This window comes from Echinococcus granulosus (genome assembly GCF_000524195.1).
Source record: "Echinococcus granulosus chromosome Unknown EG_S00049, whole genome shotgun sequence".
NCBI lineage: Eukaryota > Metazoa > Platyhelminthes > Cestoda > Cyclophyllidea > Taeniidae > Echinococcus > Echinococcus granulosus.
Genome location: NW_020170429.1, coordinates 504,891 through 520,408, shown reverse-complemented (window position 1 = coordinate 520,408; position 15,518 = coordinate 504,891). Strand labels below are relative to the sequence as shown.

General features: G+C 42.0%; 1 protein-coding gene across 1 annotated transcript in view; it reads left to right on the top strand. All coding sequences in view use genetic code 11, as the record gives it.

Annotated features, from left to right (window-relative positions):
• Positions 1-15,279, top strand: part of EGR_06025 (Ubiquitin domain-containing protein 2) — a gene marked incomplete at both ends in the record, with an annotated part of 26,744 nt that extends 11,465 nt beyond the window's left edge. Inside the window, 10 exons of the mRNA XM_024495274.1 lie at positions 993-1,767; positions 2,647-2,752; positions 3,855-3,990; positions 4,045-4,259; positions 6,396-6,584; positions 7,445-7,579; positions 9,692-9,786; positions 11,625-12,002; positions 12,322-12,411; positions 14,916-15,279. Of these exons, the coding sequence (XP_024350358.1) occupies positions 993-1,767; positions 2,647-2,752; positions 3,855-3,990; positions 4,045-4,259; positions 6,396-6,584; positions 7,445-7,579; positions 9,692-9,786; positions 11,625-12,002; positions 12,322-12,411; positions 14,916-15,279 (2,483 nt within the window). The remainder of the gene's footprint in view (positions 1-992; positions 1,768-2,646; positions 2,753-3,854; positions 3,991-4,044; positions 4,260-6,395; positions 6,585-7,444; positions 7,580-9,691; positions 9,787-11,624; positions 12,003-12,321; positions 12,412-14,915) is intronic.
• Between the last annotated feature and the right edge of the window lie 239 nt (positions 15,280-15,518).

Below are 15,518 nucleotides of genomic sequence, written 5' to 3'. Positions count from 1 at the left end.
GAGTGATTGAGAGGGTTGTGCTTATGAAGTTGGAATTGATCGTCGTGGGAGGTAAAGAGTAGGTTATGTTTAGTCAAAGTCCGGAATGATGAAATGATGCCTTAAAATATCGAATTGTCTTAGTTGTGTAGCTTTTGATTGTGCAAATATGTGTTGCCAGTATCATCCCGAGGCTTTCCTGAAGTTGGCATGGCAGAAGACCTATTATTAACGTAGGCGTGGCCGCTAAGATGGAAGTACAAACCACGATGATGGAAGGACTTGCTTAGCTAACTGCACGGTTAAACAATTATCAACTCTCAAGCACTTTTACTAATTTCGACTTGTAACGGAGTTAAATAAATTCATGATGTAGGCCGTTGTTTCCAAGGGAGAAGCAAACTGAAGTACTCGGTACCGTTGAGCTTGGAGGTAATTCTCTACAATCTCCTTAATGCCTAGTTACAAGGGAATAAGTAAGTATTCTCTTTGAGATAGATCGAATGTAGGTATTTACTCGTTTTTAAGAGTTTACTAGAAGCACTGTACCTGAAAGTGGAATGTAATACAGTACCTTTAATTTTTTCCCAAAGGCATGTCTCTCGGTCTCATTTCTAGGGCTTAAGATGTTCCTACTCGTAAAGCTTTTTATCCTCATAGGTTCTTTTTCCTGCTTAAATTTTGTTGGTGTATTTACATGTCAAAACGTAAATCTTACTACTTTTTCTATTATCATTCATGATCTAGTGATATCATTTATCCATGGTTCCTAATTACCTTAGCAACGAATTTGTTTTCAATTGGAATGGTATCCTTTTGCTTTCACAACAATTGTAAATCTACGGATACTTGTATTCATTTGAAAATCGCAGTCATTAAAGCACCTCACTATAATTCGTAGTCAAAAGAAATGGTGCGTTTCTGCTTGTGACGTTAGGGTGGCTCGTGGGGATCACAAAAAAAACCTGACTGTGTGATCAGACTAAAACCACTGTCGGCTTCTCTACCATTAGGAACCTTGTCGGAGAGCTACGATGAGCTAGGCAATCGCTATCAGCTTCCGGTGTTCGTACTTTCCCAACCCACCAACTTGGAACCCGACCCCAGTGGAGCTGGAAGCTCCGGTGATCAGATTCTCTCTTCCTCTTACTCCTCTGTCGTTCCCGCCGGTGCCACCTTCGCCAACACCCTCGACGCCACAGGTGACGACGAAGACGACGAGGGTGTCACTGTAGTCAGCCTCCTCTCACCCCATGCCCCCGTAACTTCCACCACCACTGTTGTCAGCGCTGTCGCCCCTTCCTCCGCCCCTACCGAGGCAATCTCCGCCTCCCCTTCCCCTTCCTCGCGTGGTGCATCCCATCCCTTCCGCCGTCTTTTTCACCCCCGTCGACGAAGGGCGCACTCATTAAGCAAAAAAATGCGTCGGAAGTACGGTGGTCGACGCTCATCTCACTCTACTCTCTTCCCCTCCCCTTTTACCGCCTCCTCATCCTCCACTTCCGCAGCCCCACGTCCTTTCGATCTCCGAATGCGCCTCTCCACGGGAGATGAGTATTCCCTACCTGTAACGAGCAACCAATCGGTGCTCGAGGCAAAACGGCGTCTTGCTACACTAATTGGTTGGCCGCCCGATCGCCAGCGATGGTATTGCGGTGGGGTGGCACTGCGCGATGCGCTCCGCATTGCCGATTGCCCTCCAAGCATTGCTCCGCCATTAAGTTTCGTGGTGCAGGTGGTGGTACATTCGCCCTTAGAGCCGGAGTCTACGTGGGCTCACCAGAATCGGTTAAAGGAATAGGGGTGTGAGGCACGTCACACCATTTCTCTCTGCGTGTGTGTGTGGAAACGCTTGTGTTGCATTTAGAGCGCCCTAGGAGGTGAACGTGTTGTTGGTTACTTTTATCATCAAATCCATTAATATTGCGATTTTCTTTCTGTCTCCCCTATTCTATTACCACTATGCCAATTTATGTTGCTTTTCCTCTGTTGTGTTCCACTTTAATAGGGTGAGGGTGGTCTTCAATGCTTGTTCATGGAGTCTGGATTGACTTGTTTAAGAAAGCGTAGCTATGAAGAATTTCAATGAAGTGTTGCTCGTATAGTCAATAACAGGTGCTGGGATTTTGTACAAGTAACTAGAGAAAAGTGATTAGTTGCCGAATAGCGTCTGAGGTCCCGTGCACAATTCGAACAGTTGAGCGTTGTACTAGGCAGGTTATGAGGATGAGGAGTATTTGCTACGGTGAGGCTAAGTCGGGTTTCAGTGACCCTTCAAATTTGTGCAGCATCAGAGAGTGGGTGTCGACGGGTCTGCCTCATAAGGCATCATCTACCTGGTTAAGCCTAGACTGACGGGGCGGTGATAGGCTCATCATTTTTTAAAAAAAAAAAATGCTAATGAACTCTTCTAGCATTAACGGATGTGGATTTTGCGCCAAATGATGTGTCGAGCCTTTAGAACTGGGGCCTTAATCTAGTTAAGTTTCGGGTGACATTTCATTACGTGACAACCACGGCGCTTTAATTATTCACTTATCTACCGTCGACCGTGAAGGCTCCGAAGGTCGCCTGGCAGCATGTCCAGAAGGTCATGTCTATGGGTTTTCAACCCACTTATACTTTAACAATAAATCTACACCAATACACCTTATTACGACCTCTCAGGGAGGCGAAGCACACTAATGATCTGTCCATCTATCTACCTGCCATCCATTTTTCCATCCACAATACCCTTGTGCCAGATGCTGCAAAAAAAACCTCAATCCGTCCTGTAGGCTAGTTCATAATCCATGCATCTATATCCACACATGCACCACCTACAAAATGATAATTTTCAGCACTTATGTACGGATCAAATGGTTCGCATTAGTAGGAAGGTCAACAAATCTAAAGTATTTACAATTGTAAAACGTAGATTATTATCTCCTGTATAGCAGTCCTATGCAAAGGCGTCTTTCCGGAGAGATGCTTTAGCTCCCGTAAAGTTTGTTTATTGCTTATGTTTACTCATAAAATAATTTAAATAAGTCATTGCTAAGAGAACGCATTCAAAATGGGTTCCACATTTCCAAACGTAGATCGAAGTCCAGATAACTGTTTATTAACCATGTTTATGTTGCTACAGTCATGCTGGAATTGGTATTTTGTTTGGCGGTGTGCCTAACTGCAGGGGCACTTCAGTCTGATTTCTGTACACCCTGTGCAGCGCTCCAACTCCTCTATTATTGATGCATGTTTGGAGAAGTTCTGGAAGTCAAAAGACTGTGCAAATGTAACAAAACGGTTGGTTAGCTTCAATTATTGGATTCTGTACAAGGTTGGGTTCAAAAAAGTAGTGGGGTTCTATTTTATGCATTCGTCGTTATAATTGGGGGTCCCGGTTTTGGAGATATGGGCGCAAAAGTGCCAAATTAATGCGTCAAGAATTTAAATTTGCTTCATTTAATAGCATACTTCATGCTAAATACTTTAATGCAAACAGTGTATTCTTACACGCTACTATTCGACGATGATGCGCATGATTATTCACAGGGTCTTTGCGCTTTATGAATGTGCTCAAAATTCCAGTTTGGGACTGTTGCGTGCTTCACCATGATTAGTTCCTGACCTCATAAATCTCTAATAAAATGGCTTCCTCAATTCGGGGTATTGTGTATCCTGTCTCACTCCTCAGACTTTTACCCAGAGCCATGAAGTCGCGTACTACTTGGCTATTTCTACTTGCCATATTTTGTGTTCTTTTTCTTTTCCAACTTGTTTTACTCTGGACAACTAAAGTAAATCTTCTTACATAATTAATAGTAGTATAGCGCAGTTTGTTTGAAGATGAAATTGGGGTTGCGCAAGCCTCCTTGGATGCAAAATTATTTCAGAGTCTCGATAGCAAGGTCGTTCTAAGTCTTAAGTCAGAGTTCAATATCTCCAACGTTTCCTCAAATACCTTCATAGTATCAAAATACTTTTGCGGCCTTCCAGTTCCCAGGGATGCTGAAGGTGCTTATTTCGAGGGTTTGCGATGCAATATGCTTGGTCGGATTTAATTGTCTTTTAATGCCCTTTCAGGAGAGAGAGAAAGGTCGGATCTCATTGGAGCCATTGTCCTCTTAAAAGGTGTTTCTTCTCTTACTGTTCCGATTTACAATCGCTCCGTACTTTCCGGTGGAAATACCTCCGTTTCTCCAGTTGATTATGACGTCTACGCATCGGTGTTTTGTGCAAAGAAGTTAATTTCGAATCTGTCCAATCCCAAGATATCGCGGTTCATGAGATTTTTGGAGGTGCGATAAGTTAGCTTTTTATTTATACTCTTCAAATTGGGCTTTTATGGCTTTGTTGTGAAGATTTTAACGCGCGCATTAGATCCAAAATAAGTCATCATTTTTCGAATTTCGAATGTTTGTAGCTTTGTACTAAATATGCTTAAACTTTAGGAATTGCTTCAAGGTGTTGGACTAGTGCTTCGTTTTTTAATCGATCCCATGTTATTCTAGAGCTGGTCTTTGGAAATCTATTTTCGTTATGTTCATTCTATTCTTCAAGAGTCTTCACTGTCATTCGTTACCTTAACGAGTTTGAATAGCTTTCATTTTTTATTATGGAGGAATACTTAAGACCTTGTTTAATCTAAACTCAAGTATTTTTCTACATCCAACGTCCTTAATGCTCCGCACATCAACACTACTTAAAAGTCGAAGGCATCTAATTTACGGTGTAATAGTACTGTAAAATACACTTTTCCAATTCCACTTTTTGTTAATTAGCTTGATTCTAATCTACTCTTCTTTCTCCGTTATGGCATGCCTTTTTTTATTCATCGACTTATGAATAAGTTTCCGTAGCTTATCGTCAAGTCAACACGCTACGCTGGTTTAGCGATATTTACCAGCCAGATTGTACCACTTTCTTACCTCACTCTTTTAGTTTGCCTGACCTAACTTCTCTCGAAAGCGCGAATGTAATCATTTTGATTTTGTTGCTTCCTCAATTTCCCTCATTCTTGTCATGGTATATCGCAAACCACTCCTTTGAATCCGCTTGCTATTGGATTGATTTTGCTTAGATGGCAATTCGGTTTGGTTACAGATTTGATGAACTCGAGTCCCTGATTGAATGCTGTCATTATCGAACTAGGTTTTTGTCAGACTTCCTAATTTTACATCTACAGTGCTGCCTGGTTATTTTTTACACCGCTCTTAGTGACCCAATCTTGGTCAAACAGTTTGGAATCTAGTCTTGTTTTATTTTCACTAACTTTAGAATATATGCATTGCTTTATGGGTATTTAGTAAGTTCACCCTATACTTCCATCTACAACTCACTCATGACGTAGTCGGCATTCACTCTTGGTTTAATTTTTTTTCAAATTTTGAATTAATTTTTCAGGGATGTTTAGCAGCGATAGTCGCATTTCATCTGAACACAGAGGTATAGCCCTTTGTCTGAAGGAAAATAGAACTAGAGATGTTGGCTAATTGATATCATATGAGATTTAGCTTTCCGAATCCCGGTTTTATTACGTCTCACCCGGGTTGCTTAACCGGCGCTGTAATTAACCAGCCGCACTGGAGAATCGCTCTAATTCAAGGTGAGGGTATGAGTCTTGAGTACTTTCTATCTAAATTGAAAGTTTCGTCGTCGTAAAAATACATGGTTCGTCTTTAACGAAAGTATCTGGGATACAGCTTTTAATATATACAATTAGAAGACGAAGCAGAAGCTAGTTGGTGGAGCTTCGAGCCGATATCCCAAGACTGTTCATCCGTACTTTTGAAATCATTATTTGTCTGATTGGTTGAGCGAGGCTTGTCCTGCAAGAGTATCGGCTGATCACCTCAGCTGCTTAATCATAAGTCCTTCTCTATCATTTTCGTTCAGACGATTACAATAGGGTTTCTCCTGTTTTTATCAGTCTGTTGGATTTTGTAATGTTGCGACTACTGCATCTAGGAGATCTTCGGGTCAAAGATTTATCTGTAAACACGGGGAGACCAATATGAATTAATAGGAGTGGTGACTTTAGAACCCATTTGATTTAATTTATCAACACTTTTTTCGTCAGGGTGGCGATTCACTTACGTATTTGAGATTCTGGAAGTCCGGTAAGATGCGATGGGATCGGGAAAAGTGTGTTCCAATGTGTAGGTTTGAAAGGTGTCATAGTGGTCAGTTGGTGTAGTGCTAGTGTAAGGTTTCAAGTCAGATTCATTGAGATTAAATGGCAATGATGGGGTAATTGAACTGACATTGTACTCTAAGAGGATTGTTTAATATCTTCAGCTCCTTAATTACAGCCTCTCGTACCCACAATTTTATCCACTTGTTTGCATTTTTCTACTGCATTCAATTTAGCAGGTTTCATAAAGCTTTCGTTAACGTTTTTTTCAAGTGACCAACCTTCTGTCTCTTCCTTCCAGCGTGTCGTTTCATTGCCCCTCAGTCCAACCGAGAAGACCGCCTTCCACGCGCCTAGCTTTTGCACTGCACGCGCAGTCTCCGGCACTGGTGGCGATCCGACGGGCCACTCGTTGGTGCGAGCTTTTGCGGTGGCCAGTCAAGTGGCCACCGCCTACATGGAATCCATCGCTGTCCCCGGCGGTGGTAATGTGCGCCTCTTCGCCGCCCCTAATACTGCGCAGTCGCGACTGGGGTCTCTTGCCATATACACCGCTTTGTTGACCACCTGGGCGGGCAATGATGAGATTCGATCTCAAAACTACCTCAGGGAAAGTTGTTGTTTTTTGCTTTCCTATCATATCTCTTCTACATCGGCTGGCTAACTGTCTCCGTGTTTGAAGCTAAACATAACCTCAAAATAGGTTTATCTGGGTCATTGCTACCAGTTACCTCATTCAAACTGGTTTCGGGGGAAATTACGTTTACCTCCTCTTAATGTATGATTTTCATCCCATATGCTCCATTCCATGGCAATATTTGGAGTCGTCAACGTTCGGTTTGCTATGTGATTTACAGTCCCTGTCAGTGGTTGCAGCTGCGCTGTCTGTCATCGTTATATTAGCCATCATTCTTTAGTGTTAATAGCCTCAAACTAGTGAAACATTTTCGCACTCTTCGTAGTCGAAGTGACTATTTAGTATATGGCTCGCGTTTTCAAGCATCATCAATTCCTACCTCATTTTCCGTCTTGGTGGTTGTACCTACATTCTTCTTTCGTATAATTTTTCTCATAATATTATGCCTGTTTTCTTCATTCATGTGCATTGTTTTCGCATGGAACCGAGATATTTAACGTGCGACGAGACAAGGTTATTGTGATTTCCCCTTATTTGAGGCTTTTTTTCTCTGGCCACTTCCTGTTCTGTTTCACCTGTCTAATGTCAAGACAACATGGGTTTATTTACCGTTTTATCGGCCATTCAATAGCAGCAGAGGAAGACATTTTCGGTAGACTGCAATGTCACAATTTTGTACTCTCACTGTGTGAAATGTTTTTTCCTCTGTCAAGGGCTGGAAACATTTCATGTCTGATCCGCACAACATCACATCTTACCTGTGTTTGGGGAAGGGGGCGAGTTTTGTTTTGGAATGTCATGACCCTTGTGTCAGATTTCCTTCCCTTTTGGGACTAATCAAAAGTACCGTTTGAGAGGTATGATCATTTCCTATCATCGTCTGCTTTGAAAATACTTTATATTTTGAGTTTTTAAATGCAATATTAATTGTTTTCATATGAAAGGAGTTTTTCTTTATAAAGTAATGCATGGACATCAAAGAATAGGTGTCTATTGTAGATGAATTCTTAGCAAAAGCAAATTGTTCGTTAAGATCTTGGGGGATGCCTAATAGAGGATGGGGTTTCTTAAACTTCCACGACTTGCTTTAATGTGGGAGCTTACTAAACAAGGGAAGGAACAAACGTTCTGGACATTCATTTAAATCCTCAATGTGCTCGGATTTTGTTTCGAAAAACTAATAAAGCTCTTATGAAGTGGAAATTTTTAAAGGCAGGTTATTTTAACAGTCCTTACACTTATTACGACGATTCAAAGGTTAATGGCGTGCTCAGTACAGGCTTGGATTTACCTCTCAAGGGTCACATCAAACGGTGCACCCACGATCTGTGAAATCTTCCGGAACTCACTCTTTATATCTCTTCGAAGTTGGGTAGGTATTTCTTCTTGGTTTGTCAAAGAAGGATTTAGGAAATAAGATAGACTGTTTGCCTGAGCATACTTTATGGTGTTGTACAAGTAATGGTACAACTCGATTATTTGGGACGTCTTTCAGTGAATTTCCCCTTGTCCCTTGTTCTCGAAGCAAGTCAGTTGAACTTCCTGTGAGTTTAGTTTTTTCCTGTAGAAGGAAGTTAGCTTTTTCATTCCCCTTTGGTGCAAATGCATTCAGCCAAGCTACAAACAAAACACAAGGTTTTCTGCAGAAATTCGTTCAGTTCAAAAGTGTTTCAGTGCGCACTTCTTGTAGCCGACGCGCAAATCCTTAAAGCTAGATTTTACTCTCGTGGAAGGCCTAGTTTTGCTTGTGGTTGAAAATTTTCTTTTCATTGTGCATGAGGCATAATAATTTTGCTCCAGCACTTATCACTACGCCCACTATTTTTACAAGGCATTATTGTGAGTTGGATTAAATGGTGGATGTTTTGTCACTTATCATGTTTTATATCAAAAAACGGATTGGATTCGTTTTGGGGGACTCGAAATTCGCAGGTGTTTAAAAGTGATCTTTATCAAGCCAATACAAAGGATTTAATGATATTACGAGGAGTTTTTAAGTCAAACCATACTTTTGAGTTTAGGAAAGGAAAGAAGGAATGAAAGCTGTGTTTATTGGCTACTAAGCCCTCCGTGATATTTATGTACGTATTCCAGCTTTGAAGTAATGCTTTAAAAGCTTCTGTCGCACCATCCTAGGGCACGATGATTCATTTTGCTTTCCACACCCTTCCGCTACTTCAAATCGTATTTTGATTATGGAGGGAAATGATGTACCCGGATTTTGCTGCAGCTGATGCAATTCAGAAAATCCAGATCTTGTCAGAGTCCTTCTTGAACTCCGTACAGCATCCAAATCTCTTCGGGTCAGAAGTGGTTGCCATGCCATTAGCACTTACTAATGTTTCCAAATTGCATATATTTGTGAATGATTGTTTTTCCCCTCCCCTTGGTAACTGTTGTCAACCCTACTTTCCTCGAGATGACTGTTCACAAGAGTTGATGCCGTACCGTGTTGTGGATAACCGCGGCTGGTATCGTCACTAGTAAACTTATGGATGCTTTTGAAATCTTTGTACCATTTGAATGTCTTAGTTAGTTTGAGGGTCCTATCAACTTACTATCCTGTGCTTGAAATCTCGTCTGTTATTGGGGGTACTTAGGGTTTTATGCGGATTACTCGTTTAGACGTTGACGCATGCACGTACTGCCACCGGCGCCTGCCACCGTGATGGGTGGCGTCTGGTCTGGGACACGCTTGCTAGCATCGCACGTGTGTATATAGGGTCAAGAGTTCTGGTTAGATGTAAACTTTTCTTGTGGTTGAAATTTCTGAAGCTGAAAGCGTTAAAATTTAATCATTTCACGAAGAAACTGTTAGATAATGAACTATTGAATCCGCATTTTACATCATTTTATTCCAAAAAGCCTTGAAATGAATTACTGTAGCGATGCTGATTGGAAGTGTCCAATTTGATGATGTACCAAGCTTAATTATCTGGAAGTTTTTTGTTGGTTTTTAGGATATCATGTTGTCTACTACTAATGTCTTTGAAAATGGGAAATCGCTCCGGCGCTATAGTTGGCTGGAGGAATGGAAAAATCCACGATTTTGCGTGTAAGTCGAATTTATGTTACACATGAATGGCTAAATCCCCTTGGTTCTTTTTATTCTTTACCTCCAGTACTCCCATTCTTCATTACTAGCATTTAATACGTTTGTTTGACAATCAGTATTCGGGGTTCATGCTGAATGCCGTGGAACCGTTACGTCGACTTCTACCTCTTTCATGAGACGGCTGAAGTTTGGTTTTGACAAGTTATGAATCTTTCCCCCCTCCGTGAATGTTTGAGTACATGTAAATGCCATCAGATACAAATATTTGGTGATATCATATTCAGTTTCACGTAATGTAACGGTATGTCACTTGTGTGAAGACCATATATCGATGCCGTTGTGAATGCCTTGTAGCAAAACAGCATTAGGGATGTTTGCTTTTAGTCTCTTATGCCTTTTTCTGTGGAAAATGCTTTCATTTGGGCGAATATAGCGTCTTCTGAATGTTTTTTACCACTTTGTTGCCTTCGACGTCTACTCAAGGACTGTGTCCCGATTTAAATCTGGTTACTTTGTGACTGATCACTCAACCAAAATGAAGTCTTACCTGTGTATGATTGAAAATTCCGTGCTAGTATTCTTCTTCGTCTCCGACTTGTTTTTCTCTCAATAAAATTGTGACTTAAATAAGCTCCGGATTGTGTTCATTTTTTTGAGTTTCCATTCTTTTCTGCTTGATTTTCTCCTAAACTTTTGGGTATGCAGCTGTTAACTGTGAATTTTACTACTTACAAGAATACTTTTGGTTTGTGAAAGCTACATGGCTCGCCACTTTTTCGTGATATACAATTATGGGATAATTGACTCCTCTTTATCTTGGATCGTATTCCATGCTAAATCCCTTACGAATTTGCAGACGCTCGAATGCACCCCCTCTCCGGATTGGCGATCGCAACTGATACTTTCTCTTAATAGTGGCTTTCGTAACCACTTAATACAATGACCCTACTTTCCACTTCACCAGTGATGGTCAAATCTTGTCAAGAGTATGTATGGATGTTTCAGTCAACTGTCGCGGTGCTGATTTAACGAGTATTAATTATGGTACATGATATCCTTATTTGTATGAGATTATACGGGGCTTTAGTACTATGAAAAGCTGGTTTGGCAGTACGAAAAGGGTATAAGGCTACTGAGACTACCAAATGCAGGTGAAGATTTTACATGTATGCTTGTCCGTTTCAGCAGTAGCGATTTATTCTCACGAGCTTAAACGCACAATAAGGGCAGGAACCGGTTCAAGTAGGAAACCGTCTTCATTTAACTTGTCGTGTTGTATTTAGCTAGGTGAGTAACTGATCTCACAGGAATGCTGTTGATGCGGGCATCGGTCAGTTGCTTGAAGCATGAGCAATAAGGGGTACACAGAGTAAACAGCGGACAGCCCTTGATGGAAAGCATTCCACCCGGAGTATGCTCATCCTATCTGCCGTGTACCGCTGACATTGAGTGGAGGGCTATGTGTCTAGGCTCAGGTGATTAATATGCAGGTATGCGGTTAGCTCGTATCTGAGTCACGGTTGATTTTTCTAATCATGCGCGGGTCACCCTTCATGTAAAACATCTTTACTGACATCCATGCCTGTGGATACGTCCAACCGTCCTTTTGTAAATCCAAGCGGTAGATGCAGTGGTATGGTGGACATGACAAGTCAATAATAATTCTTACAAGAGTATTAAACTTGAAAGAAGGTAAAACCAAGCAATGTGTGCAATCATTACTGTTAGTAACTTACATTGTGCCTCTTGCTCGGGAAGCACGTAAAGCGCGAGTCTACTAGGCGCCATAGGTTGTAAAGATTGTGATCACAGAGATATCTCACTTCTTATCTCATTAGTCCCACAGATACTTTCTCCTGCACTTGTCCACGCCTGCTGCTGGTGCACTCGATGGCACAACGTCGTCGTGCTGCCCTGATGACCACTCTACGTAAAGAGGCGACCAGTGTGCACTCCGCGCTGCCGTCTCTTCTCCACACACCTACCTCCACCGAGGCTAACAACCCGGAGCATCCGGACTGGCCGCACCGAGTGCTGGCGCTGCTCTCGGAGGCGCTATGTAACCGATTTGTACCTCTCCCAGCTTCCAACGGGCAGGCGACATTGATCTGCGACCACCAGCAGAGCCAAAAGCAACAGGGCTGTGTCCCAGAGGCGTTAGTGCAACGACTGTGGAAGATAACTTCGTATGTGGAGACGGTTTTGCGTTCATCACCGTAGGTGTCGTCATTTCCATTTCTGATAAAGTGCCTTGAGTTGAAGAGGAAAGTGAACGGTAAATCATTATCATCCTTAGACCACATTTCCAATATCAATTGATTCTTAGCCATTTCTTTAACCAGAAAATACATGTCTAGGGTACAATTGACTAGATTGCAAATGTCCATTATTGCTAATTACCGTTAGAAAAACTCTTTACTGATTACAAATGTATAGTATGTAAAGGCGTAAATGTAATTCCTTAGCCAGCTTGAAACTTTCGTGGACTTTGTTATTTAAATGTACTTTCATGAAGCATTTCTTATTTCCTTTCAGAGCTCAGCAAGAATACGCAAAACTTTCCTCCTATCCATTCCTTCGAATAGTTGAACAGGAGCTAGCTAAAGTCTCGACCAAAGGTGCCAAGTAAGTGGTGGGGATTATCTTCTTGTGATGAGAATCATAGACTACGAGATTTCAATAATTCCCAGATTAACTATGTCCCTTAATTCCAGTGGAGATAAGTACAGTGTGACAGATGATCGTGAAAAGCTTAACTGCAAAAGGAACGCGACCCTCTTTTGGATATGGGCACATTATTTAATGATCGCTGAATTGACTGGATTTGTGGTTTATCGCGACCCTTACCGAACACCAAAGAAAACAGAATCCAAGACCAGTGGGCTTTACTTCTTTAGTTAAAAGTGCAGATGATAGTCAAGCCTCTCTCCCTTCTTTACCTTTATAATTGATCGCGTCACAATGAGTGTTACCATGCTTAAAGTGCATCATCATAAAAATGGACCAATCAGAAAGAAGGTGAGAACGCCAAATCTAGATTCTTCCAATTACGATGAAGTTGGCTCAAACGAGAGAAACCTGAATTTCTAAAAGTGCAAATGCTCCTAACTTTGAAGTGAAAACATTGTGAGTATTCTTAAGGTTTTCTTATGCATTTGCTTCAAAATAGGACGAGAAATTAATGCAAAAGACTTCGATTTAACGCCCCAAGATTTCCCTGGAGTCGCAAGAGAACTTAATTCTAGGGCAGAATATATATTATCAACGTACAGAGGGGATAGAAGGGCAACTGACGTGGCCCAGAGACTATTCCGCCCAGCAGAAGTACGGGGGCGGGGCCCTAAGCGCCCTTAAAACCAGAAAAAGTTAAACAGAGTACTGCACAGCCCTCCTCTCCTTTTGAGTGTCGTCCTCAGCTCACCTCTTTGTCAACTCCCCGCGTTGACCATCACAAAGTAGTCGATGTCGTGAGAAAACCACCCACCAATTAACGGTATCAATCACTAAATCTGCATGCAACTGAGAGGATATCTGACTTCAATGTCACTGATCTTTCGTGGCGATTCTTCTGGATCTGGAGTTTGGAGTTCGGTCCCATTGGGGAAAGGGATTGTGCAGGCCATCAAGTATGTCCACCGCTAGACGTAAGAACACTACCCCAAAAGTAGATCTATTTAATAAAGGACAGAACTTAGCAAAGTGTTGCTGGGATAAGGTTTTGCGTCTATTCCTCTTTGTCACGTTGTTCTCACCTCAGTGGTGTCCAGCCATATCTATCTTGCTTATGACCAGCTATTTGAGAGGTGGAGGAGGTATCGCATCCAGGTACCGTAGACCTCCGTAACGAGCTCTTCTAGATGGTTCACGGCCGTGGCTAGCGTCGCTTCAGTTGTTAATAGCATTCCTGTAGAATACGGGACTGAGGTATTTTCCGAAGAAAAACGTCATTTTCAACCTTCCTGTTGGGGGTCGTCACAGATTCTCCTATTCGCAGCGTGTGCTCTCCTTCGGTCACCACAAGTTTCGGCATTCACGAATAGAAATCGTGGTAGTTATTTACTAGGGCCATGTCTGCCTTTTATTAACACCAATGTGACGTCCTGAGCCATTTCTGAGAACGGAAAGTCATAATGCTAGGACGGAAAATGCATTGCTGACGTAGAGAAGAGCCAACGAGCTAATGGCATGGCCCAAGGGCCATACCGCTCGTCGGAGTTCAGTGGCGGAGTCTTAAGTGCCCGCACAACCGAAATGACGAGTTAAACAATCGAAGTGTTGCAGTTGCTCCAAGTACGACTTAGCTTGATTAGATTTCTTATTTACTTCAATGAAGCATAGCTGTAGCAGTAATTTTGAGCCTTTTTGCAACAGCAGCCTTCTCCAACTGTGTGAAGCTGTCAGTCAAAAGTTTGGCAGAGCTAATATGATATTTCGCGATGCAATTTTGCAACAAAGGCTTCTTGTGATATTTCCCACCACTGTTTCAGATAAAAGTTGACCTCCACAGCCCTTTCATTTTCTGATCGTTTTAATTGTTTTTCAACAACTAAAAAGCGTGACAGGTGGGTTTTTTTATTGTGAACTTACCTTTCATGTTTGAGGCGTATGAACCGGTATAATCAGTTCTCATAAATTTATGAAGAGCCTATGCTTCATATTTGTGACGCCGAATTCAGCTAATAAAACCAAGAATTGCATAGATGTATACATTTGTAATACTTCAGTATGGTTTCAAGCATTATTTAAATCAATGTGTGTATCTTATAATGGTCCCTAACCTTGGTTTACTCGACTACTACTTATTCTGCCTTATCGGTATATTTTGATGCTTTCCGTTGAAAAGGGTCTCAATAGCGTAAATTTGATATGATCGCCTTAATTAGTCGGAATCAAATTCTGTAAGGTTTATAACCCACCCCGCCTAGTCATCACCAACTGACTTAATCCTCGTTTTCCATCCATGTTCAAATTTACCGATTGTATTGCTCGCCTCTAGTCACGATATGACCTCTTTAATTGACAATCGTTCCAATGGACATTTCTATCATTATTTGTTCAGCATTTCTCACATACCATGCTTTTTTAAATCCTTTATTTTATTGGTTTATCCCCCTTTTCTCCACCCACAGTCATACCACTCCCTGGCTGCATATCTATGTTGGACAGCCAGACTCCATCGCCCTTCTTCTCCACGCACTGAATATCACCGTCGGTTCGACTGATCAGCAGCGTGCTGTGGGTCGTCTGGTCATGGAGGTGTTACGCGGTGAGCCACCGCGACTGCGTTTCATCCTCGATGGAGTGGACATTAGTGAGGCTCTGAAGCCTCTTGGACTGTGTCACGGGCAGCCACCTATATGCACCTCGACGAGCTTTCTGGCCTTCCTTAGGGGACCCACATTTTGGGGTTCCTCGATTCGTACTGCCCTCAAATCCTCTGAGGCTGCGTATATTGCACTCTGTGCTTCTCCTGACTTCAGGACAACGATTTGAGCATGGATGTTGTACATATTGATGCTTCTCACTATAGTCGGGAAAAAGATTATTTTCTAAATCGCCAGTTCTCTGTGAGTGCTCATTGGGAAAGTGAGTGATAGTTTCACTTGTGTGCGTTATTTCCAATCATACGGGCAGTTGTGTGGGAAATGCGATGCGAAACTTTTACCACTTTTAAGCTTTTTGATTGAATTGAAGTACTTAACGCCAAATGTCATTTCGACACGAAGTTGACA